This window comes from Grammomys surdaster, unplaced genomic scaffold, assembly GCF_004785775.1.
Source record: "Grammomys surdaster isolate TR1022 unplaced genomic scaffold, NIH_TR_1.0 172, whole genome shotgun sequence".
Classification (NCBI taxonomy): Eukaryota; Metazoa; Chordata; class Mammalia; order Rodentia; family Muridae; genus Grammomys; species Grammomys surdaster.
Window position 1 is genome coordinate 30,080 of NW_021604620.1, and position 27,383 is coordinate 57,462.

General features: G+C 39.8%; 1 protein-coding gene and 1 pseudogene across 1 annotated transcript in view; both read right to left on the reverse strand.

Moving 5' to 3' along the window:
• The window catches only part of Sacm1l (SAC1 like phosphatidylinositide phosphatase), a 58,831-nt gene that overhangs the window by 25,013 nt on the left and 6,435 nt on the right, over positions 1-27,383 (reverse strand). Inside the window, exons 2-7 of the mRNA XM_028767339.1 lie at positions 16,365-16,462; positions 14,638-14,712; positions 12,856-12,983; positions 7,118-7,267; positions 4,493-4,552; positions 2,768-2,801 (exon numbers count right to left, since the gene is read on the reverse strand). Of these exons, the coding sequence (XP_028623172.1) occupies positions 2,768-2,801; positions 4,493-4,552; positions 7,118-7,267; positions 12,856-12,983; positions 14,638-14,712; positions 16,365-16,462 (545 nt within the window). The remainder of the gene's footprint in view (positions 1-2,767; positions 2,802-4,492; positions 4,553-7,117; positions 7,268-12,855; positions 12,984-14,637; positions 14,713-16,364; positions 16,463-27,383) is intronic.
• On the reverse strand, positions 22,136-22,656 carry LOC114621132 (annotated as a pseudogene).

Below are 27,383 nucleotides of genomic sequence, written 5' to 3' on the forward strand. Positions count from 1 at the left end.
ACTAAGTCCATCCCATTTCATGGACTGAAAGGCCATCTAAGGGCTGATGAGATGGCTCAGCGGATAAAGGGCCAAGCCTGAGGACTCAAGTTCAGTCAATCCCTGGAACCCACAAGGTAGGAGAACAAATTCCTGAAAGTTGTCCTCTGACCTCGAAAAGTATACACATGCACAAACAAACTAAAGCTGTTGAAAGGAAGGCAGGCAGGCAGGCAGGCAGAACATCTACCCTGACCACCTACAAATTTATACCTGTATGGCCAGAAAAGTGACTCAAATGGACTAAGGTACTTGCTACCAAGCTAAACAACATGAGCTCTGTCCCCCAGACCCACAGAGTGGACACAACAAAGCAGGTACCTGAAGTCGTCCTTTGAACTCTACACATACATCACCATGAGCGTGCACCTCCATACACATATTCAGTAAAAGCCTCTCCTCCCTCCAGTCCTGTCACAATGGAGCCTCCCTCGTATCTCCCTTTGCCCGTCTACAGAAGTGCTGAGCTCAACAAATGATCCCCTTCTCCTTCCCTACTCCACACTTCCCATCTCAGTGGATGGTTTCCTTCCACTTAACACAAGAAGAACCTCACAGTTACACCAATATCTTTCATATTACAAAAATAATGAGCAAAGCTAGTTAGCTCAGTTTTCCAAAGTTACCTCCTCCCTGCCAACACTGATGCCCTCCTCTCACTTGCATGACCCTGTCTGGCGCGCTGCTCACACCTGTCCTGCTGCTGTAACAGAGTGCTGCCGTCTTATTATGCCAATCCTCTACAGAACCTCTACTCACACGTGAAGTTACAGTTACAATCCTCCATGGTCTAGAGAGCCCTAAGTCATCTGAATGAAGCTCCGCATAAACACACCTCTCTCCCTGCCTATAGTACACTCCACTCAGATGTACTTGTTGCTCTCCCTGTAAATATGAAACCTAGAAATACATTCCTAGTTAACAAACTACATTAAACAAAGCTCCATTGTAAGCTTTAAACTCAACACTAACCAGGTAAGCTATTTATAGAGCAGTCTAGAGAACAAGCCGATGCTCTTTTTGATTATGACCTGTCCATTCGTAATCTCATTTTAAAGACACAGTAGAAACAATTGGCCAAATCCTTGAAAGACTACTTAAACCACTTAAAACACATATGTTCTTATTTTATTCTTAGGAGAACTTTTAAAAACTGGGTGGAGGGTAGGGTAGAAATAAAACTGAAGATGTAGAATAAACCTATCCAGCATGCGCAAGGCATGGAGGCCTAGCACTTGTGAGGTAGACACCAGGATCAGAAGTTCAAAGTCATACTTGGCTACACAGTGAGTCTGGGGCCAGTCTGGGACACATGAGACCTATATAAGAGAAGGAAGGCAGAGGGGAGACGGGGAGGAGGAGGGGAGGGGAGATGGAGAAGGGGAGGGGAGGGGAGATGGAGAAGGGGAGGGAAGATGGGGAGGAGGAGGGGAGATAGGGAAGGGAAAACAAAGAAGGAGAGGTGAAGGTAAGGAAGATAAAGAAGGGAAGGTGAAAGGAAGGGAGGGAAGACAGGGAAAGGAAGGGGGAGAAGGGGAGGGGAAGGGAAGGGGAGGGAAAGAGGTGAAAGGAGGAAAGGGAGGGGGAAGAAAAAGGAAGAAAGGAGAAGGCAAGGGACAGAGAGGGGGCAGGGGAGGGAAGGGGGAAGGAAGAGACAGCTTAATAGGGGATAAAGACAACAAAATAAACAGAGCTTTTACCCTGAGATTTTTCTGATTTTTTCATTTTCCTATAACTATGAAAAATATTTTATCTATTACTTTTCTTAATAATATAAAAATTTGTGAAAAAAACAAAACAAAAAAATCTGCCAGGCAGTGGTGGCACATGCCTTTAATCCCAGAACTTGGGAGGCAGAAGCAGGTGGATCTCTATGAGTTCAAGGCTGCCTGATCTCCGAAGTGAGTTCCAAGATAGCTGGGGCTTTTACACAAAGAAACCCTATCTTGAAAACATAAAAAATAAATAAATAGATACAGAGATAGACAGACAGACAGACAAACAGACAGACAGACACAGATGAATGAACAAAAGTTTTATGGTACCATAATGAACAAATAAACCTCCTCACTGTACTTGACACAAAGATGCTGATTGACACACAGGGTCCTGACTGTACCACTCATTTGTACACACTGCAACTTCCTTCATTTATTATGATGTCTCTGATTAGAATGTGTTCTTAAAATGAATCTACAACTAGATAAACAAACATTTGTTTTGCATTATGCTTTAATTTTCCCCAACCGATATTCTTTATATTCTACTTTCATATTTTTATCATTCTTCAAATGATAATTTAAAAGTTTTCTTCTTTTCAAGTTGGTGATAACTGTAGTTCTTAATCTGATTCCTGTTAACACTAAGGAGCGGCATCCTTTAAGTAGGTTCACTCTACTCTTGTGTATCCACTGCTACAAGGTAACTCCAAAAGAACAAGATGCAGATACATCTTTCTTTTAAAGCCATCAGCCCCTAAACTCAAAAATGGTAACTTACTCTGCAGAGGACAAAAATCTAAAAAGGAAAAGGGGTGTTTACATCTGTGCTAAGTTTTACATTTGTACAGTAAGAGCAATATCTAATAATACTGAAATATTCATTCCGTATCACATTTGAGACTCTGCATCTGTCTTAAAACTTAAACATTTTTAACATTTAAACATGTAAAATAAAATTTAAACAAAGACTGTAGAAACTAAGGTGCAAATTTTTCAGATAAGGATACAGCCATGCAACACTGGAAGAGCAAACCGATGAACCTAAAAAGAAGAGATACAATGTATTTAGAATCAACCCACCAACCAACCAACCAACCACGTGGTAGTGGCACATGCCTTTATTCCTAGCAATCGGGAGGCAGACTTCTGTGAATTTAAGGCTACTTGGAATACAGGGCTAGTTCCAGGACAGCCAAGTCTACATAAAGAAACCTTGTCTGAAAAACTAAACAAACACATAAAATTTAGCACACTTTAAATAATAAACCAGCAGCACCATTAAGACAGATTTACACATAGGCAACTCATACACAAACAGCCATGCAGTGAGAATAAATGTAACCTCTACTGTTAAGAAAATGTCTGTAGTGTTGCAGGTAAGAAGGCAGTATAATCACTAGGGTTTAAATGGTCATAGATAAACACCAATAAAACTCCATGAAGCTTCTTGTAGCAGGAGGTATTAGAAAGGAGGTGTCCAGCTGGCTCCCAGCTTATTTCTGCCATAGCTTCTAAAGTCATTGCCTATAACTAACTCTTTTACTTCTAGAAAACACCAACTATGCTAATGATTTCCAATCCCAAATATCAAAGGGGGACGCATAGCAAAGGGTAGAAAACAAATCATTTCTACAAATCTAATGTCGATTTATACATGCTCATGCCTCTTTTGGATAACACAGGATGAAGGCTGGTTGTGAGTTAGGGGAGTTTCCACTTGGCATAAGGACTGTGAACAGAAGCTGTGTTTGGCTGACTGGTTAGAACTGCACTTCTCTGGAGAGACTGAAACGTCAGGTCCAGAAGCTAGTTACCTTGTCTTAGGCTAGTTCTAGCTTCTGGAACAGTCATTCCTTGTCCAAATCTGTGTCAGAACTGACATTTTCTGATTGATAGACTTTTAGAAAATGGAATCTATTAACTTAGCAGATCACTAGCTTCCACTAACCTAAAAGCTAAGAATGTCATCAGACAGCATCTAAGGCCTGTAGAAAAGATTCCTTGCCATTTTGCTGTAACTCCTCTTTGATGTACGCACCGACATATTTTAAATTTGCCTTGATTTATGACTTTCACTGCACTGCAAAACTATGAAAACTTCATGAAATGAAGTGCTTCCACAATGCTTCCACATTGAAACATGGAATTTAGAGTAATCTAAATCTATGTTTTCAAGTTATGTTCTAGCTGTCTTAGAGAAAGCAATGTTTTTCATTTAAGACTTCCATTCCTAAGTATCACGGTTTGTACCTTAAGTATCCCTAAAAGGCTATGTTTTAAAAGCTTAACAACTGGCCAGACAGGCTCTTGGAACTTAGAAGGTACAGCCTAGTGGAAGGAAGGACAGTCATTAAAAGCTAGCCTTTCTACAAGCACTTGTACCCTAGCCTATTCCCCTTTGCTCACTGGTTACCATCAGGCAAGCAATTTGCTCCATCAATATGCTCCCTGGCATGTTCTCTCAACTAAAGGCCCTCAGACAAAGGAGTCACCAGACAATGAACTCAAAGTTCTGAAACCCCTGAGCCTAAACACTTCTCAGACATCTTGTCACAATACAAGATTAGACTTCTACAGAGAACTGTAAGAGAGGGCAAAAGTATGGTCAAGTGTGTGTGTTATAGCTAGATTAGCATTGTTTACCCACTCCCTAGTGAGTGGTCAGTCATTTCATAGTACACATTCAAACATGTATTAGGATAAGGAAGCAGAGTTGAATTGGAGTACGTTACCTCTGGCTGAGCAGACAGTTCTCTGAGCAGATGCCCATTCCATACAAACCGCTGATCTGCCTGAGAGAAGTTTTGAAACTTAATGAAATATCTCCAGCAACAGAAGTGTTCTAAGATAGACAATTACACCCATCAATGCCTCCACCTGGTGGCTAATATGGTTTTCTCTGGTATGTCCGACAGAACACATCTCACTTCAAACCTGCTCCTCCTCTCCCCATTCCTGTCTGCATTATAACTCACAGAAACTGGATAGCCCCTCCCAGCTTTCTAGGTAATCACTGGCCAAGAGTTAAATTTCTTTCAGAGTCTGTGGTGTTTCTACCACATGCTTGGCCCAGGGAGTGGCACTATTAGGAAGTGTGGCCTTTTTGGAGCAGGCATGACCTTGTTGTAGGAAGTGTGTCACTATGGGGGTGGGCTTTGAGACTCTCCTCCTAGCCACATGGGACAGTCTTCTCCTGGTTCCCTTTGGAATTAAGATGCAGAATTTTCAGCTCCTCTAGCACCATGTCTGCCTGGGTGCTGCCATGTTTCCTGCCTTGATGATAATGGGCTGAACCTCTGAATGTGTAAGCTAGTCCCAATTAAACGTCCTTTATAAGAGTTGCCTTGATCATGCTGACTCTTCACAGCAATGGAAACCCTAACTAAGACAGACGCTGGTACCAGAGACTGGGGTATTGCTGTGATAGGCCAGACCATGCCTTTGTTTAGAGGAATGTGGATCTGGGGACTTTGGATTTGGAAAGTGGTGGAATGCTTTAAGTGGGGCTTGATGGGCCATCCTAGTATGAATATGGAAGACATTGGTGCTAAGGATGATTTGAAATGAGGGGCCTGGCTTAAGAGGTTTCAGAGGAGAAGAATGTCAGTATGCGGCCTAGAGACTGTTTTGGTGATACTTTGGTGAAGAATGTGGCTGCTTTTTGCCCTTTCTGAAAAGTCTGTCTGAGGCTAAGGTGAAGAGGTAAGACTAATTGCATTGACAAAGGAAGTCTCAGGAACACACAGCATAGACTTTGTCCCTGATCTACATTTTGATCAAGTGTAGCAAGCTTAAAAAGTACAAAATGTGTGGTTCAAGTAATAAAGGGGCACCAGGAAGTAGAATGGAGCTGAATCCTATGGTCTAGGAGATAAACATATTAAGAGAGTGGTGATCTCAGTACAAGATCTCATCTAGCTAAGCTTATTGTCTGTTTTCAGTTGAACAAGGAATAGTTTGGGCTTTTAATATGGAATGAACTACAATCCAGAAATGGAGGGCACACTTGTGCTCCAGACCTTGAGAAATAGTGGCCATGAAAAGCTTAAGTCCAGGCCTGAGAGCACACACCTTTAATCCCAGGACAGAGGCAAGCACACTGGAGTTCAAGGTCAGACAGGTAAAGAGCAAGGTAGGTTCAGGCATGGTGATACACACCCTTAATCCCAGGATTCAGGAGACAGAACCATGCAGATCTCTGAGTTCAAGGTTAATCTACAGAGCAAGTGGAGGAGTTGGGAAACAGAAATGTAATAGAGCAAGGGACTCATGTTTCAGCCCCAGCAAGCAACAGAACTCAGCAGCTTCAGCCACGTGGCTCTGGATTTCTAGACAAGAACAGAAGAGACCACTGGGACAACTGATGTTAGTTAGCTGGAGCTAAGAAATTAGCAGTGATAAGAAGAGCTCAGCATCTGCCAGGCAGTGGTGGTGCACGCTTTTAATCCCAGCACTTGGGAGGCAGAGGCAGGCGGATTTCTGAGTTCGAAGCCAGCCTGGTCTACAGAGTGAGTTCCAGGACCGACACGGCGTAACAGCAAACCCTCGAGAAAAAAAAAAAAAAAAAAAAAGAGGCCAAATAGCTATGCAGTAGCTATACTGGGTCAAGGGTTGTCCTTGGGTGGCAACAGTGAAGACAGAGAAATGAATGTCTATTGCTGTGAACAGACACCATGACCAAGGCAAATCTTATAAAGGACAACATTAACTCTAAGCAGCTAAAATACTAAATTAGAGAAATTTATCATTTTCACTAGTCAAAATGGTCCACTGGCAATGTTATACAGATAGAAACCTTTATAATTCTGTATGCCCCTAAATATGTCCATGATTTATTGAAAAAAAAATAAAGGCAGGACTAGGGACATGGCTTAGTGGTAGAACGCTTCACAGCATGTACAAAGTAGTTCAGTGGTAAAGTGCTTGCCTAATATGTACAAAGCCCTGGGCTCAATCTCCAACACTGTATTCTGTGTATATGCATATAACACGCATACACACATTCTGCAAAGTTTTCATCTAATCACCTGTGTGACTAGATTCCTGAGAATTTACCTCAATTTATCTCACTTTTGGCTGCATGCATATATACAGGGCTAAGACACTTGAAACACGGTATGCTTTCAAAGTCACACTTAAGATTCTAATACAGTCAAGAGTAAAGGATACAGTTCAAAACAGAGCTGGGGATACGGTTCAATGGGAGAGTGCCAGCCTAGCACACAGGAGGCCCTGAGTTTATCTCCAGGATTGGAACATAGGTGTTAGGAAAAAATTATAAATATTATAGGTAAAAAGAGATATGCCCCTTTTAAAAGCAACTAAAAATAAACTAAATCCCTGAAGATCCAGCTTACCCTTTCTAAGAGACTCATTTCTTGGAATTCTGGACTTGTGTTAGATAGCCGTTGCAAGGTATGAGTCAAGTCATATGTTGTTGAAAAGTAAAATCCATCCATACTCAAGACATGGTTTAGCATTGCTAGGAAAGTTTTATTATCTTGTAACTGTAAAGAAGAAAAGGGAGAGTTTAATACAGTTTGAAAAGAAAATCTATCAGCATGAAAAGACAGTAAAATTAAAAACAGCCCCATTAAATATCACTGAAATAAGCACACGGCCAGAGATGGGAGTGCTCCACACTGCAGGTTATTAAACACACGTGGTTCAGATACAGCCTCCTCCCTCTGACAGCAACTATTTCAAGCAGAGGAGTTGTTTTAAGACACCACCACCACCTTAGGTTACAGCACAGACTTCAGTGTGCTGCACTTCTTAGGTTCTCTCTGTCCTTCACTACCCCACATGGTTTACATCATCATCTTCATTAGCATTGAAACACACAAATCAAGAGATTAGCATTGGCCTCACTTTCAGAAAACTTCACTGGTTTAGATTGGATAGGAAATAAAACAATCATTTTTCATTAAAAGAAAGATTAGAAAGCCTAGTAAAATTAGAATTACCTGTATTTTGAAATAATAATAATTTTAGGGGCTGGTGAGATGGCTCAGTGGTTAAGAGCACTGACTACTCTTCTAGAGGTCATGAGTTCAAATCCCAGCAACCACATGGTGGCTCACAACCATCTACAATGAGATCTGATACCCTCATATGGGTGTCTGAAGACAGTTGCAGTGTACTTACATATAATAAATAAATAAATCTTTAAAAAAAAAAAATTTTAGCTGGCTTTCCCAGTTAAAAACAATACTGACTTTTAAAAAAGAAAAATTGTTTAAAAAAATAAACTGTCAAGGTTTGGTAATATTTAGTTGTCATCAAATGATTAATATGTAAACTTACATGTTACAAATATATATGCTACATATTTGAGCACAGACTAGCAAAAGCAAAAAACATATAGTAAACACCACAAAATTTAGCTTTATGGTTTGATAGCATAGTAGTTATTAAGAAATTGTCCAAGTAAATATTCCTAAGTAGTTATAATGAATACAATTACTTTTATTTATACAAGACATATGTGTATGTACACATGTGCTAGTGTGTATGACATTGCATGGGGGGGTATGGAAACCACAGAGTAGCCTTGGGTATTATTACTTAGGACACCAGCTATCTTTTTTATAATTTACATCTATTTTATGTGTATGAATGTTTTATACACATACATAGAGGCATGTATGTATGTATGTATGTATGTATGTATACCATGTGTGAGCCTAGTGGCAGAAGAGGGGCATCAGATCCCCTGACACCGAAGTTATGGATAGTTGTAAGCCACCCTGTGGGTGCTATGAACCAAATCCATGTCCTCTGCAAGAACATCAAGTGCTCTTAACCACTGAGCCATCTCTCCACGTCCCACTGTCTCTCTCTGTTGAGGCGAAATTTCTTAGAGCCCTGGAACTCACGGATTAGTTGAGGCTGTTTGGTAAACAAGGCCTAGGACTTCATTTGTGTCTGTCTCCTATCATCACTGGATTCATTTTTATTTGTTTAAAGTATTATTTCTCATGGAGAATGAATATACTAATATATCAGGAAAAAGGAAATTCTAAAACATAAAAGGCGTATCTTATAGTTTTACTTGGTAAGGCAGTGCTATGATTTGGCGGTTTTACAGGTAAGGCCTATGTTTTGGGAAAACAAGTCTTGTACAAACAATCACCGTATGCTTCCTCCCTGAGGAAAAGATGGATGTTGGGTGTGGGAGAGATATTTTCTGGTATGATGCCTTTGCTCCTATGTAAGTAACCCTAATTTTTAAAAAGATTTATTTATTTATTTATTTATTTATTTATTTATTTATTTAATGTATATGAGTACACTGTAGCTATCTTCAGACACACTAGAAGAGGACATCAGATCCCATTACAGATGGTTGTGAGCCACCATGTGGTTGCTAGGAATTGAACTCAGGACCTCTGGAAGAGCAGTCAGTGCTCTTAACCACTGAGCCATCTCTCCAGCACCATAAGTAACCCTAATTACATACATTGATTTACACACAAAAAACAAAACCTATAAAAATTTAGCCTTGGTACCCAGGAACAGTGGTACAATACCTTTAATCCTAGTGCCCAGAAAACAGAGGCAGGTGGACTCCTCTAAGTTCCATGCCTGCCATGGCTACATAGTAAGACACTGTCTCACCAGAAAAACAAACAACAACAACAAAACCAAAGCAAGCAAGCAAGCAAGCAAACAAAAAAAACTCAAGTATAAAACATTTTTAAATGTATATGCTTTAATCCAGGCACTCCAGGCAGAATCTCTGTAGGTTTGAGGTCAGCCTGGTCTACACAGTGAGCTCCAGGACACCCAGAGTTACATAATGGGGATAGGTGGGAAGGGTGTTTTTAAAGAACAGACACTTTAAATTACTTTGGAAACAAGCATTCTGAAGAGATGTAACTTTGTAACCCCAATAATCACTTCTACAATGTTTCAAAACCTTAATAAGGTGCTTGGTAGACTATTGCTTGGTGGGTACAATGCTCGCCCTGTAAGCATGAGGACCTGAGTTCAGATCCCTGAGACCCACCTAACCCTGGGCACAGCGGTGCCATCCATAATCCCAGTGATCCCACAGTAAGGTGGAATGTGGAAACAGGAGAATACCCGGACCATGACTGTGGAGACAAACTAGAGACCTGTCTCAAACAAAGGTGAGGAACAACACCTAAAATTGTCCTCTGACCACTACATGTGGACCACGGCACATACCTGCCAGTCTACATACTTACATAAACACACACACACACACAATTTAAAAACAGAATAAGGCAACACAATTTGTGAAAGTATCACACAAATTTCAAGCAAAAATATCTTTGGAAAATAAGTATTGCCAATCTTTACTTTTTAACAGTATAAAAATGTACTATGATATACATGTATATCTGGGGGGCAGGGTTAAGACAGGGTTTCTCTGGGTAGCCCTGGCTGTCCTGGAACTCACTTTGAAGACCAAGATGGCATCCTCCTGCCTCTGCCTCTCAAGTGCTGTGATTAAAGGCGTGCACCACCACATCATGTTATATTAACACTAATAACAAATTATTTTATATAAGCTACTGGAAAATTGATTGTTCTATGATCTTTAAGAGTTATATGAAAACATTAAAAATGTTCTTGGGGATGAAGAGATGGCTCAGTAGTTAAGAGCACTGGCTGCTCTTCTAGAAGACTGGGGCTCAGTTCTCAGCACCTATGTGACAGCTCACAATCATCCATGACTGTTTCCAAGGGACTTGATGCCTTTTTCTGATCTCTGTAGGTGCCAGGCACATAGGTAGTGCACATGCATACATGGAGGCAAAACATTTATACACATAAAAAAACAACCAAACAACAACAACAAACATAAGCCAGTTGGTGGTGGCACACGCCTTTAATTCCGGACCTCGGAAGGCAAAGACAGGCAGATCTTTGAGTTGGAGGCCAGTCTGGTCTACAGAGTGATTTCCAGGATGTCCAGGGGTACACAGAGAAACGGAGCAACCCAGACTCAAAAACTGAAGGGAAAAAGATGTTCTTATTGCTGTTGAGGCCTGCTCCTTTTAACATAACTGTAGCCATTTTGAAGTCAGTCTCCATTTTGCTCATAAGGTGAAAGTAAGTTCAGGTTCTCAGACTCCACTTCCAAGAAGTAACTATCCATAGCTGACACTGAAAACGTCTCCTAAAAGGTCATAACACTATGACTGTATCATTTATGCTTTGTTATCTCAATGCTCTGAAATTCCCCTGTTCAGCACCCATCCACCATGCCTTGTACCTCACTTAGGACCAGTCTAAAAGTCAGCTGATAATACTTTGTTTAGTTAAGCCAAAATGTAGTGCCTTCTGAACTTCTGAACTTTGTGTTTTTCCTATAAAAACCCTTCCTTAAGAAAATACTAGCACCACAATTAGGTTTGCAAGTTCTTTGTTGTGGACCTGATCAATCAGTCTTGGGGTATGAGTTCAATAAACTATCCTTGCTTAACTGAAATCAGTGTTCATACGGTCTATGTGACAATCCCTGAACTCCAACAATTACAAGTTACAAACGAAGTGAAAGTAATGTTAGCATTGTATTTAATGAGCGGATATATTTACATCTCTGAATAGAGCCTCGTTATACAGCTCAGCTGGGCCTGAATTCTGGGTCCACCTGTCTTAGTCTCTAAGTGCTGGAATTACAAGTGGGCACCACTACACCCAGTCGTAGGTGCTGCTGGGTTCAGTTTATAACTCAAACGATCAGAAACATAAAAACTAAAAACATTTTACTTCAAAAAGAATGTATTTAGAAACCTGAGCAGTGCCTGCCCACTGCTCCTTGTCATATAACTTATGACTGAGACTGTCTACTCTGACATTGGTAAATGTTACCAACTTTTCTAGTTTAAAGGAGTGTTTGGCATTTTATCCTCTGCACTCTGAATGCCATATAATAATTTAGCAGTTTCTTTAACAAAAAGTGTATTCTGGATATCACTTGCCCTTCCTTTCTGTCACAGTCCATTGTGATGGTAACTGGGATAGTAACTGAACCTCTGGCTTTGTGCCCAGTCTCGAGGCTGGTGACTGCTGTGTCCCCTAGTCCAGCTCATCCATGGCTCCATCATTACGACCAATTTCCAATCACGTTCAGAGTTATCATTTTTGTTTGTTTGCACTTTCATGTTTGTTAAGTTACTTCGCCATGGTTACTAACGTTTACTGTATTGTTAGAGGTGTAGTGTTAACTGAACCAAGTAATGGAAATCTGTGGACAAAGGAAATGAGCAAAGAGAAGAGTATGTGAAAATATATGCACATGTTCTGTGCACACACACATACACACACACACTCACTCACTCTCTCTAATGTATGTGTGCGTGTGTCTGTCCCATGTGATTAACAGTGAGGAAAACTTTCTTCTGGAAGAAAAAAAGAAATGGAAAACAATTTCAAAAGTATCTAATATTTTATTTTTCTATAGTGAATACTCAGCTAGGGCCGAATATTAAGTTTTTTTTTAATTTTTATTTATTTTTCATTTTTGAAGATGGGGGTTTCTCTGTGTATCCCTGGCTGTCCTGGAATTTGCTCTGTAGACCAGGCTGGCCTGGCCTCCAACTCAAAGCTCTGCCTGTCTCTGCCTTCCAAGTGCTGGCACTAAAGACATGTACCATCACCACCCAGCATGTATGAAGTTCTTGGGCATTCTATTTGTCCTCTATTCTCTGTAAGAACTTCATAATTTAAATTTTTCATTACTTAAAAATAAAACCAACAAAATATATAAACTTTTAAAAATTGCTGTTTTAATCATTTTTCTAAAAACTGTAAATTGATGTTTTACGTCCACATGTGTCTGTGGGAGGTGTCAGATCCCTTAGACCTGGACAGGTGTGAGCTACCGTGTGGGTGCTGAGAACTGAACCCAGAGTCCTCTGGAAGAGCACTCGGTGCGCTTAACCACAGAGTCGTCTCTCCAGCCCTCTACAGAACATAGCATGAATAGGTAGAGATGTAGAAGAACAGCTTTATTTACAAACTGTTTAATGACTACGCTTATAATAAATCCATCTACATTTTACAACCCCTACTGCATGGCATTTTTGAGCTTTGCAATTAATAACTACTAAAGTCTTACCTGAATATCAGTTAAGTGCAACATTGTCTTCTTATAAGACAGAACATCAAAATCTGTGGCTTTCCAGATTGCATGATTAAAAAATTCACCTACTTTCACCTTTTTGGTAATGACAACAAGATAATTACCTGAAAAAAAAAAAAGAGAAAAAAGGCAAATGTTTTAAAAAAAAATACAGAATGGGGCTGGGGATTAAGGTCAGTGGTAAAGCCTATGGCTCAGCATGTGTGAGACCCTGGGTTTAAGTCCTAGCATATGACAAAAACAACAAACAGAAAACACAAATTAATAGACCTTACATGTAAACTTTAAGGTCTGGAAAAGTGAGACTGCATTGAGCTCCTCCAATAAAGAGCCCATTTTTTTTTAAAGCATTCTTAAAATTTATGAATAGAAAGAATACTATACATTTAGAAAAAAATCCTATTAAAAGGACAATATTTTCCTCAAGAAGATAAAAGCAAACCTTTTGATAGCCAAAGAATGGAGCTTAGCTGTAGAGAGTAGAGAGAAAATATTTTTTCTCTCCTGTCACTCTCAAGGCACACAGGACTCTGCTTATCGTTGTTTTCCAAGCCTGTGACTTGAAACACCAGAATTTACAGGCCTGACCACTGCAGGGCAATCCCTCTGCTCCATTCCTGTGCCCTCATTACTCTAAATGGCGCACAGTGTGCGGGGCAGAATACCTACCTAGACACCGTGAACCTACAAAGGAGCGGTGGTTAGAAATCAGCATCACGGCAGCCATGCACACCCATCTTTACCCTGATCATTAAACATGGCTCCCTCACCCTTCCTTGTGTGAGACAGAAAACAGAAGCTGGGGTCTTGCACATGATAGGCAAACACTACCACCAACCTTAATCCCAGCTCTCATATTAATTTTTATGATCTATGGGTTCCATGTTCTACTTCCAACTGCCCTGCCCAGCGGTTTGACTATATATAAATCTTCCCTGGAAGCTGTCATACTGTGCTACAGTATCTTATTACTTGTATACCTCCATCACTAGATTATGAATTACAAAAAAAAAAGGAACATTTGAAATCTTTTGTAACTCAGCTCCTAACATTGTAACTGAAATTAAAGAAAAAAAACTTTTTAAAAGTTCAACAAAATGAAATTCCAATGGAAATGCACCTTGTTGCACATGCCTATAATCCCAGCACATGGGAGGCAGAGGCAAGATAGTGAGTTGGAGGCCAGCTTTGAATATAGGGTGAGTTCAAACTCAGCTATAGCTATAGTTTAAGACCATGTCTCAAACAAATACCTTCTTAATAACGCATACCAAATATTACAGTATAATATATGCTGTTGTTTCAATATAAGGTTGAAGGGTTGTCATACTCTGATGAATCAATGCATTAAATTTTTTATATGGGTGGTGCATGCTTTTACTCCCAGCACTGGGAGGGAGGCAGAGGCAGGAAGATCTCTAAGGTCCAGATCAGCATCATCTATAGAGCAACTTCAGGACAGTCAGGACCATACAGAGAGACCCTGTCTCAGACAAATAAACAAACATTAAATGTTCTCAGAATTTATAAAAATGTATGAGGCTTCAACTGTAGAATAGAATCAAACATGAAACCTTTCTTTTAAAAAGAATACTTCAGGATGATAACTTTAACTGTTTAGAGAATATTACTTTTTTAGAAACTACGGATACTTAACCTAGAGATTTAGCTAAAGAATGAAGGAAGAACGCTTTCTTCATTATCTAATGTTACTCATTTAATTACTTTCTTTGTTCTTCACGGCTTATTTCCTCTTACCTGCCACCAGATGGATTGTGCCCATTATCCCAAATATTGGTCTTGTAACAGCAGAAGGGGGAACATCTTTTTTGACTTAAAAAGAAGAATAGAAAAGCTCACCAACAAAATAGAAATCAAGTTTAAGTAACTTCAAGTAAATCAGTTTAAAGATATTATTCTAAAAACAAAAACTAGCATTTTTTCATTAATATCAGACCTCCGTTTTTTTTTGAAGAACATAAAATAAAGAAGTCCATGTGATATTAAAAGAAGATGGTATCAAAAACAACATACTTGAGTTTCCTCATCAGGTAAGCTGTGGGTAATTTCTAATGTTCCAGAGACTGGACACTACTATCAACCCCTTTAAGAGTAAGCAGAAATGAGGAATTGGAACAAGAGTCTGAGAGCCAAGTGACAAAAGGCAGCAAGAGCTCCCTCCTCCTGAGTCTAGCAACAGTGTGCACAGGCAGGCAAAAAGGCAACTTACTACCTCGATCTTTTTCAATAAAATTGTATCTTAGAGAATGCATTTCAGAACTGTTAAACTTTCAGCCAATAATTTTCACAGAACATTATTTTGTAGTAATTTTGTTTAGAAAATAATGCCCCAAAGGCAGGTGGGAGAATTCCATACCAAACAAACTTGTCTCAAACAACAACAAAGAAAGAAAAATGCACCTTCAAAGATTTTCTTAAAAATAAGAAACATAAAGCTGGAGAGGTAGCTCAGTGGTTAAGAGCACTGACTGCTCTTCCAGAGGTCTTGAGTTCAATTCCCAGAAACCACATGCTGGCTCACAACCATTTGTAATGGAATCTGATGCCCTCTTCCGGTGTGTCTGAAGATAGCTACAGTGTACTCATATAAATAAATAAATCTTTAAAAAAAGAAACATAACTGCCTGGAAATGAACTGGAAATGTTAAATCAATAAAATATAACATTCCAATGTAAGTATCCTGGTACTAAACCAATGAAATATGAAATTCTAATATGCTGTTATTTGGTGTTTAATAAATGAAATAAGAGATATAAATAATACTCTATTACCTGGCACACTGTCATCAAATCTAACATTAATTTCTTCAGAACTCAGATTGTTCCATAAACACAACTGAGGAAAAATATTTTTCACACCCAAGAGAAGCAAAAAATAAAATTAGATTAAAAAATAAACATTGTGTGCAATATTTAAAAGTTTTAGCCAGTGAAGTTCATTTTTATTTTTCATGTTAAAAGTATCCTCATAGTTATGAAACTTTTCAAAATAGAAACAAAAGCCGCTGTGAAAGCTCCTGACACGTAAAACACAGACGTCGTCACGCTCACTCAAACGCTGACACTTAAGCACAGACGTCTTCACACTCATTCAAATGTTAGCTCTGGAAATGAGCCAGATATTGAAACCAAACCTATCCTAATACAGATAAAGAAACAGGAGTAACTCTGGCCTAGACATGGTAATACGCACCTATAACCTCAGCACTTGGGAGGTAGATGCAGGAGGATCCAGAGTTCTGGGTCAGCCTAAGAAGCTACATAATGAATTCTAGGACAGCCTGGACTATATAGTGAAATCCTTTCTCAAAGAACACCTCCCCTAACATGAACTGAGGCAGCAAGAACTAAGCTTTCTAATGAGACACTCAAAGAGCTACACATCGATACACCACTGCAGTCTCAATCTCTGCAGCCTCAGTACAGCATCTTTCTGGGATGCCGGAAACTCTGGACATACCTACCTGCAAGGGTGACCTCTGTGGATACTCGGTCAATGATGAGGACATCATCCGCTCCATCGTCACAAGCTTCCACATAAAACTTTTCAGGTGTAATATGCCTAAAAAAAAAAAAAAAGGCAGACATAAATAAGTCAAATACAATCAAGACAAAAAATTATTTCAACAGGGTTTTAGTGCAGCATAATTTCCTACTTCTAAATACGTGACACTGCTAAATTCATTAGCCTTATGAATTTACATGGTAAATAAGATGTCAATAAGCTTATTACACGGTAAATAAGATATTATATCAAGGGTTAGGGATATAGTTCAGCAGACGAGTACTTGCCTTGTCTGCACAAGGCCCTGCCAAACAACTGAGCACAGTTAAGGACTAATTCAGGAACTATGAAGAATTAACAAACAGGAGGTAAAAGGCAGGCAAACAGTACAGCTGATGCCGACCTTGACTGCAGAAGTGAGGTTGCTGCCATGCAGGAAGAATTCCAGAGTCCTTCCCAGACATACACACACGCCCAAAAGCCCCCACTAATGTTTACTGCTGATTTATCAGACTTCAAAGTTGTGTGTGTGACAGCAGTCTCAGGCCTCATCCTTCTCTTCCCACTTAGCTTTTCTACTCCCATGGTTCTGCCTCATTTTGTCTGAAAAGTCTTACACACACCCACACCCACACCCACCATCACTGACATCATTTCCTACTTACCTAGAATGTTATCTGCTATTACAGAAATGTGTCCTGTGGCAGAATTTTTATACTTACTGTTTCTGACTGAGTTTTCTGAGAAATAGCCAATCATTGACTACTCAAATATAGCTAACATTCATTTATCAGTTAATAGTAACTAAATTGTTAATATTAGAATAGATGACTAGAATAGAAAAGAATATATTCCTTCATTTTTAAGGAACATGTTAACAGAATGAAAATTAACAAGCAAAATATTATACAACAAAGAAGGCAAATCTGTTTCAAATTGCAAAATTCAGTAGTTCACTTCCTTTTATTGCCAGATATATTCCATTAAACAGACATATGACCATTTCTTCAATCCTTGTTGATAGATATCTGAGCTGGTTTTTTGGCTTCAGAGTTATATTAGTAATGAAGGTGCCATGAACAATTGGGGTTTGGTCTGTTGCTATGTATTATGATGCTAAATTCTGTATCCCAAGGTCTAGTTGCCTCAAGAATGAGTGAATTCTCATATACCCCAGCTTTTGTTGCAAAAACCTTGCTCCTTAATTTAAAACTATTGGTTGAATAAAGATGTCTACAGCCTGTAGCTGGGTAGAATAGTTCAGTTCCCAGGTTTGAGGTCTGAGGAAGAGACCACAGAGAGAGGGAGGAAGAGAAGAAAGAAGGTGCCATAGGGTAGATGGATCGTGAGCACATAGCCATGAAGGCCAGCCTGCTGGAACTGGAGCAGCCTAGGTAGAACATGGCAAGTGATATCTCGAGGTCATTGACAAGGAAGTAGACAAAAGGACTGATACATGCCCAGCTCTAGTGCTTTAAGGCTGATTATAAGTACAAAGGTTCCATGTCTCTTATTTGAGAACTAAATGATCTAAGGTGAGGGAAAAAACCCAAATGATATTTACCACAACAAACAATTTTGCACATTCAGTGAATGTACTCCTATCTAATGAGTAACTACCAGAGTACTATGGTCATACCCACCAGGACAGTACACGTGTGTTTAACTTGTGCTGAGGAGGGAAAAATGGGAGATTGTGTGCACAAGAAAATTTGGTGGGGTGGAAGATGTGTTCTATATCTTAACACCAGCAGTGATGATAATATAAAAATCTCCATGTTTACCAAACTGTATATTTTAAATATGTGCCATTGGTCATGTGAATTAAAAGTCAGTATTCAATAAATATTTATAATAAAAAGAAATATAATAAAAAGAAAAAGTTAAGTCCTGAAGCAAAATAAAGGACTTCCTGACTATTTCATCATAGGAAAGTATCTGAGTTTCGGTTTCTATTGCTCTGATGAAATAACCAGGACCAAAAACAACCAGAAGAAAGAATTTATCTCATCTTACAGCTTGTAGTCCATCGTTCAGGGAGCTCAAGGCAGGAACTCAAACAAGGTAGGAACCTAGAAGTAGACGCTGAGACAGAGGACATGCAGGAGTCTTCCTTCCTAGCTCGCCCAGCCTAGTTTCCTACAGCATTCAGGACCACCAACCCAGAGGTGGCACCACATACAATGGGATAGGCCTTCTCACAACAATTACTATTAAGAAAATGACTACAGACTTGATGACAGGCCAAACTCTGGGAAGCATTTTCTTAATTGAAAGCCCCTCTCCCCAAGTCACTCTAGCTTGTGCAGAATTGACATAAAACTAGCCAGCATAAATAGTTACCTTTAACTAAGTCCAAGTCATTTCAAACAATGGTTTTCCAGAGCGAGGGGAAGGTGGCAGATGCCTGTGATTCTAACACATGGAGACTATTTTATGTGTATATAAGCTATATTCCAGTGTAACATTTACTCAGTAATGTTCACTTAAAAATTATGTGCTAAGCATTACACCAGCATGGGGACTTGAAGACAGGTAATAAAATATATAACACAAAAGAAATTCTGAGTAAATCTGAAAAATAAACTTCTTTATAAAGTTTTTTGAGAAGTGTTCTCTCTGAACAACGATGGTATTTTGGAAAACCTCATCATTTAGCGCCCATCCAAGTCTTTCAAGCTTTTGAACACATGTGCTGTGGAACAAACATCTTACTGCAGTCTAAGCATCTTACTGAGGCATAAGCAAACTCAGAACTTGAAAAAGCCATGTGAAATGCTTTCATGTGTGGCCAGTGCTATCACTGAACATCTTGTCTCTCACTGAGTGTCTTATGAAACTCCACAAATTTTTTTATAAGGTTCACATCAATTAATGAAGAAGCTCTTCTCACCTGACTTTTAAACAAGCACAGTGAGAAGATATGGCTCATTACCTATGCTGCTTTAGTATGAAGAAAACCAACAATGAATTATCTAGTCTAGCAAAGCAACCATCCACAATCAGTCAATCAAAGCAGGCTTACAAGCTTTATTTACAGGGGAAACCAAAGCTTATAAAAATTGATCAATGGCATCTGTGCTGGCTAGTTTTATTCAACTTGACATAATCCAGAGTTACCTGAAAAGAGGGAACTTCAATTGAGAAAATGCCTCCATAAGATTTGACTGTAAGTCATTTTCTTAATTAGTGATTGATGAAGGAGGGACCAAGCCCATTGATTCTACAAGAAAGCAGGCTGAGCAAGCCATGGGGAGCAACCCAGTAAGCAGCATTCTTCATGGCCTCTGCCTCCCGGTTCCCTCCCTGTTTGAGTTCCTGTCCTGACTTCCTCCAATGATAGATTATGATCTGGAAGTATAAGCTAAATAAATCCTTTTCTCCCCAACTTGGTTTTTGGTCCTAATGATTTAACACAGCCAGTAAGCACCCCTCCATGGCCTCTGCATCAGCTCCTGCCTCTAGGTTCCTATCTTGCTTGAGTTCCTGCCCTCACTGCATTTAAAGATGCTCTATGGAACTATGAATGAAATAAATCCCTTCCTCCCTCCCATAATTGCTTTTGGTTATAGTGTTTCATCACAGCAATAACCTAAGATAGTATAATCAAAACATTTCAACAATGTCCAAGAACATTACTTTAGAAGGAGTCATCCTGAAAAGGCTTGGAGATGAGCAACAACAACATACAGATGTTCTTATCTTGACTTTGCTAGTTACTAGCTTCACAATGCTGGCTCAGTTATGAATATCTACTTAGCGCTGGGCTTATCTGAAAAGTCCCTGGATCACAGAGCTTACTTTCTAGTGGGAAGCAAACACTACACAGAGAAGTAATTCAGTAATTTTAGACAGGAGAAAATACTGTGAATAAAATAATGGTAGGTTGGTGAAATTGGTGGTATAGGATACCAATCTTGTTTAAGGATTAAATGAAACAACATGTAAAAGCTGCTAGGCACAAGGAAAAGGCTTCTGTGTTCTTAATTAAGCCTGGGGATAACAATACATCTACCTCACAGAACAGTAAGCCACACAAGCATTTCTGTAGGTAATAAAAGCTGACACATAGGAATGGTAACTTTTGCTTTGAGATAATATGCTGTCAGGCCAAGCAGATCTTAAATTTGTGATCCTCCTGCAGCTAGAGGAGCCTTTTATCCTTACTATACCTTTTAAAAATCTGTGCCCCAGCATCCATGTATAGGTAAGAGGCTAACTTCAAATGTCAGTCCTTGTTTACATCTTGTTTAGGACAGGGTTTCCTGTTGTTGCCACTCCACATGCCAGTTAGCTGGACTAGAGGTTCTCCTGTCTCTGCCCCCCATTTTATTGAAGAAACTTTGGGATTACACATATACACTACTCTACTTGGCTTTTCATGGGTTATTGGGATCTGAACCCAGGTCCTTACTCTTGTACAACAAACACTTTATCCACTGAGCCAACTTAAGCCCAAAGGAACATCTTCTAACACAAGAGGAAAATCTGTACATTTTCATTATAGGACTCCCAACATAAGACCAAAAAAGTTATTCGATTAATGTTCTAAAGAAATACTAAGGCTGGGTAGTGGTGGCACATGCCTTTAATCCCAGCACTTGGGAGGCAGAGACAGGCGGATCTCTGAGTTCAAGGCCAGCCTGGTCTACAGAGTGAGTTCCAGAACAGCCAGGGCTATACAGAAAAACAAAAACAAAAACAAGCAAACAACAATTCTGAAATTGGGGCTGGAGAGATGGTCCAGCAGTTAAGAGCACTGGCTGCTCTTCCAAAGGACCCAGGTTCAATTCCCAGCACCCACATGGCAGCTCACAGCTGTAACTCCAGTTCCAGGGAATCTGATACTTTCACAGACATATATTCAGGTAAAATACCAATGCACATAAAATATAAATAAATAAATAGTTTTTTGTTTTTGTTTTTTTTTACAGCCTGTGTCTTGGGGGTTTTATTGTTCTCTAAGACAGGAAGATAACATGACTTAGGGGTCATCAATAAAACTAGAATAAAGGTTTTGTAGAAAAGCTTGGAGCAGGAAGAGGGACGTATCCATCCCCTCTGCCTCTACCTTCCCATTCACATCACTCAGGAACTATCCAAAATCATGGGTAAATCTCAGCTAAGGAGTTTCTTTGAAACTTAATTCCAGATGTTCTGGCTTCCACAGCTGGTGGTTCTGTCTCTGAATTTTTTGGTAACAATAGGGGATGGTGCAAAAGTATCCAGAGTAGCGCTCAGATGGGTCCTGGCAAGTGAAGTTCCAAGTGAAGAATAGAGTCTCTCTCTTTCTCTCACTATTAGAGCTGCTCGTGTCTCCCCCACTTGTGTAAAACCTTTCTGTAAGTGGATTTGATTCTGACAATCTGATCATTAGAATCTAGTCTCCATGAGAACAGAGATCTTTGTCTTGGTTTCGTTTGGGTTTTTTTTTTTTTTTGACATTTTTGAGACAGGGTTTTGCTCTGTAGCCCAGACTAGCCTCCAACTCTTTAAGATTCCTACTTCAGCCTCCAGATGCTGGATTGCAGCCTGAGTGCAGTCATCTGGGATCTCTGTTGCTTGCAGGATGGTCAGCAGTCACCAGATACTGAATAAACAAGTCAAAGTCCAGGGGATCAAATGCAAGTGTTCAGGGACTGGGGTCTTTTTGTAAAGACAAGGAGAATGATTTGTAGCAGTTACCTGTCAGAGCTGGAGATTAGCAGTGCTACTACCTTTAAGGACGTCTCACATTTTTTCCAAAAATATATTTATTTTTAAAAACAAAAATCAGGTGAGCTTTCTGCAGTCCAATTCTCTAGGAACAAGCCAGAATTTGGCTTCCTATCAGAAAGGTTGGACAGCAATAATTTCACACAGAAGTTATCTCTCCCTGCAGGAGACTGAAAACATTCTGCTTGGTTGCACACACTTAATTTTCTAAATCTGGTTTGTACTTCTGTCATCATTGTATTCTGTCTCAGGGGTCTGGCATGCAAGAGAATCCATCTCTAAAATTCAAAGTTTCCAAACTGAGATGTGCGGTTGTTGGTCTTGAGTTGGGGTTTATAACCAATTCTATCATTAATCATTTGTTCCTGGCTCTTGGGGTCACTGCTGAGCCCAGCAGCTCCTTCTCCATCACTGGTTCCTACACCCTCCACATCTTCCTTCTGTTTCTAACGGGCCTCCAGGTCCTTTCGAATACTCTCAAACTCCTCAATGTCGTCGAGCTTGAGCTCCAGGCAGGTCGGTTTTCATCGCAGCATATTGAAGTCAACCAGGACTTGAGAGGAGCCAGGCCCAACGAGCTATAGGCTGTTAAAATGGCAGGAGAGGAAAAGCTGCGGGTGGTCAAGTCTCAGCTACAAACAGATGAATCTCTTTTCAGGCCTCTGCAGCTTCCCAGAACCTCAACTCCCACCATGACGCCACTGCTGCACCAATAAATAGTTTTTAATTCTGATATTTATAAAACTATGAGTACAGGAAAAATAAAGGGCCTCTAGTTCTAACAATGCACCATAGAATCAGCTTTTTTTTTTTTTTTTGGTTTTGGTTTTGGTTTTTCGAGACAGGGTTTTTCTGTGTAGTCCTGGCTGAGAATCAGCTTTTAAAAGACAATAGATGGAGCTGGTGAGATGGCTCAGCAGTTATGAGTACTAACTGCTCTTCTGGAGGTCATGAGTTCAAATCCCAGCAACCACATGGTGGCTCACAACTATCCATAATGAGATCTGATGCCCTCTTATGGGGTGTCTGAAGACAGCTACAGTGTACTTACATAAAGTAACTGTAATATAAAGTAACTGTTCTCCTAACAATTCCCCTAACAATAACAACTCTAAAATTCCCCTAACAATTACGTAGGCACTGTCCTAAAGATAGAATTAAGGTTACTTAATTACCCTTAAAAGGAGGAGATAAGTCTCAGATGGTAAGAGAAGACCTATGTTCATGTCAGCTCTAGAAGCAGAAGAGAAGAGAATCGGAAAGTGGCAGAAGGCGAAAGACGGCCCCTGAGGTGCAGGAGTTAGGGTACAAGGTCAAGAGAGGAGCCACTAAACCTAAGACCGATCGCAGACTGACAGTCTAGTGAAACATAGACGCTGGCTTCTCCACCTCCAGTAAGCAGACTTAGTCAGCACTGTGAATGAGCCTGGAAATTAGTTCTTCCATCAGGCTCCTAAACACAGGCCTGTCGGTATCTCAGCTGTTAGATAGTATATGTTGTGCTTGCTTTCCACTGCTGGGATAAGACAACATGACCAGAAGCAACTTAAGGAAGGAAGATTTCTCTGGTTTGTAAGTTACAGTCCATCATCAGAGGAAGCCAAGGCAGCAGGAGCCTGGAGGTAGAACTAAAACATATGCTGTGGAGGAAAGCTGCTCTTTGGCTTGCTCGGCCTGCTTTCTCACTCTGCTCTGAACCATCTGCCCAGAGGTGGCACTGCCCACATTGGGCTGGGTATCCTACGTTAATCATTAACCAAGAAAATGCCCCACAGACTTACTTAACAAAACATTCTGGTGGAAGCATTTTCTCAACTGAATTTCCAAAGTTGACAAAAAGCAAACTAACTAACTAAGATATTTGTATTGTTTTAAACCTCGAAGTTTATAATAATTTGGTAAAGTAGCAATAGAACACCACCATGATATAAAAACTTTTTCCTATAGAACCCACCTTAACCCTTGGCCAGAAGGTGCCCACAAGTAGACAAATGAGGGTTAGGGTATCTCTCCCTGGGACACTACACATGTGCTAAACATTGTTAAAGCACAATATTTTTAGCTCATTGTTAATGATAAATCCTTTAAGTTTTTATTTTTTCCCTAAGCACACCTTCCTGTAAACAAGCAAAAGTGCTGGGGAAAGGAGGCAATCTGACTTTCTAATTGCCAGCTGCAGTGACTCTCACTTGCTGCTCTGGCTGTCTTGAGGACAAAGAATCAAAAACCAAACCAACCATCAACAACAAAACAAACAAAAAACTGCTATGCCAGTTAATCAACTATCAGAAAAACCCTTATAGCAGCACTGACCACTTTGAAAACTCCCTGGACATTTTAGGGAAGCTACATTAAGCCCACAACTGCTTGCTCTGGCTACCAAGGGTGTAGTCCCAGGCAAGTTGGTTTCAAGCAACTTTTCCTGTATAACTTCCATCCAGAGTAGAGGGGGACACTTCTTTAATTACTAACAGAGAGCTACTGTGATCCATGTAGACAGTGGTAGAACAGATGTGAACAGAGACCATTTATATAAAGGTCTGCTGTGGTTGACAAAAATGTTCCTTCTTGGGCTCACTTGGTGAAAAAAATAAGAAACACCCCACCCTGCCATGCCAACATTAGGCTCCCCAAGTCTCCAAGTGGCATTTTCTTGTCATTAGCAATACAACAAGGACTGTTCAATATATAATCTCAGCGATCAAATGATAGATACTGTCCTACCACTACTATGATAATATCACTAAAAATATTCTCTTATTTCTTATGTATAAGCAAAACACATGTTTAGGGTTTTGAACACAAAATCTACTTGGTTTAAATCAAGTAAGGCTAGGCCTGGTAAGATAGCACATGCCTTTAATCCCAGCACTCAGAAGGCAGAGGCAGGAGGATCTCAATGAGTTTGAGGACAGCCTGAACTACACAGTGAGTTCCAGACCAATCAGGCTACACAGTGAGACCCTGACTCAAAAACAAAAAAATAGAATATTGAAAACTTGCACCAATTTGTATGGAAGAAAGCCTAGATGTAAAAATTGATGGACAGTGGTTTACTCTACTGTGTGAGAGGAAGGGAGTCTCAAGATGGACCATGGTTTATTCTACTGCTTGAGAGGTTGGAAAGTCTCAGGGCCACATTTGTTTATTGGTGTTGGACTTTAATCAGGTGAAATGTATCAATAAAAGTCTGCTTAATTAAAAATGCTACTAGGCTTGGACTGAAAACAATGACGTCAGCTAACTGACATTTCTAAGGGCAGGAGCTATGACTTAGAATCCTACTAGTCAGAGAAGCAGTGTCATTTGCTTTGCTGTCTGCTTTCCTGCTGTTCATATCCTATCACTCACTCGCTGGCCTTGACCCTGATGTAAAATATAGCTGTCTTATGCAGCAAATTTTGTCCCCTAAGTTTTTCTGTTCCCTAGACTTCATTTCAAAAGCCGATGAGATTTTTTTTTAAAAAAAAAAGTACTTACAGTCAAAATAATTAAGTAAATATTCTGTGATATAATCTTTACTGATGTACATGTTTTACTGCTGTCTTCTTTTAAGTCTTCACCTGTGGCCACTCTGCAGACAAAGGCACTGGCCTTAATCTATCTGCCTTGGTTTTTCTCATAGGAGAAGAAAGTGAAAGTTGAATCCTTTTACAGGGGAGGGTGGCAGTGAATGTTTAATCAGCAAACATCTGCATTATTTTCTTTTATGAGGTCTTTACTGGATGTTTTTATTGGCTTAGTGACAGAGTAAACTACTTTAAATATTTTATCTTAGCCCAGAAAAATCTTCCTAGTAATACAACAATGATCATCTAATATACTCAGAAATCAAACTGTGACCTAAGATAGACTTCTAGGTCACTCAGGACAAAGCTCAACAGTGAGCCTCCTCTCTCAGCCAAGTCTACATTTTTTTTTCCTTCTCTCTTTTCCCTTCCCTTCCCTTTCTCTACCTATCTCCTCCCTTAGTACCAGCTCTGATGAGAAATGTCATATTCTCAAGTGAGAAATTTAATTTTTACAAAGTACCACTAAAGCCTTCCAAAGTCAACCTGTCATCAGGTTAGACAGCACTCTCAACTAGCAAGTACACAAAGTTAGTAGCTTCACGGAAGCCAAGACAAAGCATGTATCTGTAGCACACATGTATCTTAAGATAGCTAGCTACTATGTGACCCAACACAAATAAACTTAACTTACAGAGATTTTTTTCACAATAATTTAAAAAACAAAAAATAAAATAAAACAAAAAACCCACCTTGATTGCAAAGTCAAAGTAGAAACATTGCAATGTCAAAATTTTTCATCATCAAAAATTGATGAAGCCAGGAGGTGGTGGCGCACGCCTTTAATCCCAGCACTTGGGAGGCAGAGGCAGGCGGATTTCTGAGTTCGAGGCCAGCCTGGTCTACAGAGTGAGTTCCAGGACAGCCAGGGCTATACAGAGAAACCCTGTCTCGAAAAACCAAAAAAAAAAAAAAATTGATGAAAAAATTCCTAATTAAAAAAAAAAAAACCTTTATTGATCTTGTTAAATTTAAAGAAAAGTGGTATCACACTGTAAGCACCAAGGTCATCATCATTTTCTTCCATTGTGATTTTCTAGTATCTAAAATGTAACTTTACTTCCTGTGCAACATACACATCCTATTTCAGGTCACAACGGACCTCTTCAAAATCCCGTCAAATGCCAGTGAGGCTGTAGGCAGTGTTTCGTTCCTGCCCAACCTGCTCCCCCTGCAGTACACTCAGTTGCACTTTCTGTTGCATGGTTTAAAAGAAAAATGTGCAAAATTAACCTACTTTATAGGTATTACTACCAGCCAATGTCTCACCCATTACAACGGTTATTGACGAAGAGAAAAACAGAAAAAGAGTAAGTGTTGGCAAAGATGTCACAAAATTAGAACCTTGGTGCTTTCCTAGTGGGACAATAAAATGGTGCAGCCAATGTCAGTCTTTCAAAAATCTAAAATTAGAATTGTCATATGACCTAGCAATCCCCTGACACTGTTTATTTAGAGACAGGGTCTCACTATGGACCTCTGGCTTCCTGGAACTCGCTATGTAGACCAAGCCTGCCTCTAATTCGTAAAGTTTGTCTACCTCTGCCTCACTAGTTTTGGGTTAAAGGCATGACCACCAAGCTTGGCAACAATTATACTTTTGTGTATGTGTTAAAAATAACTAAAAGAAGTCAGGCAGTGGTGGCACACACTTTTAATCACAGCACTCAGAAGGCAGAGGCAAGAGGATCTTT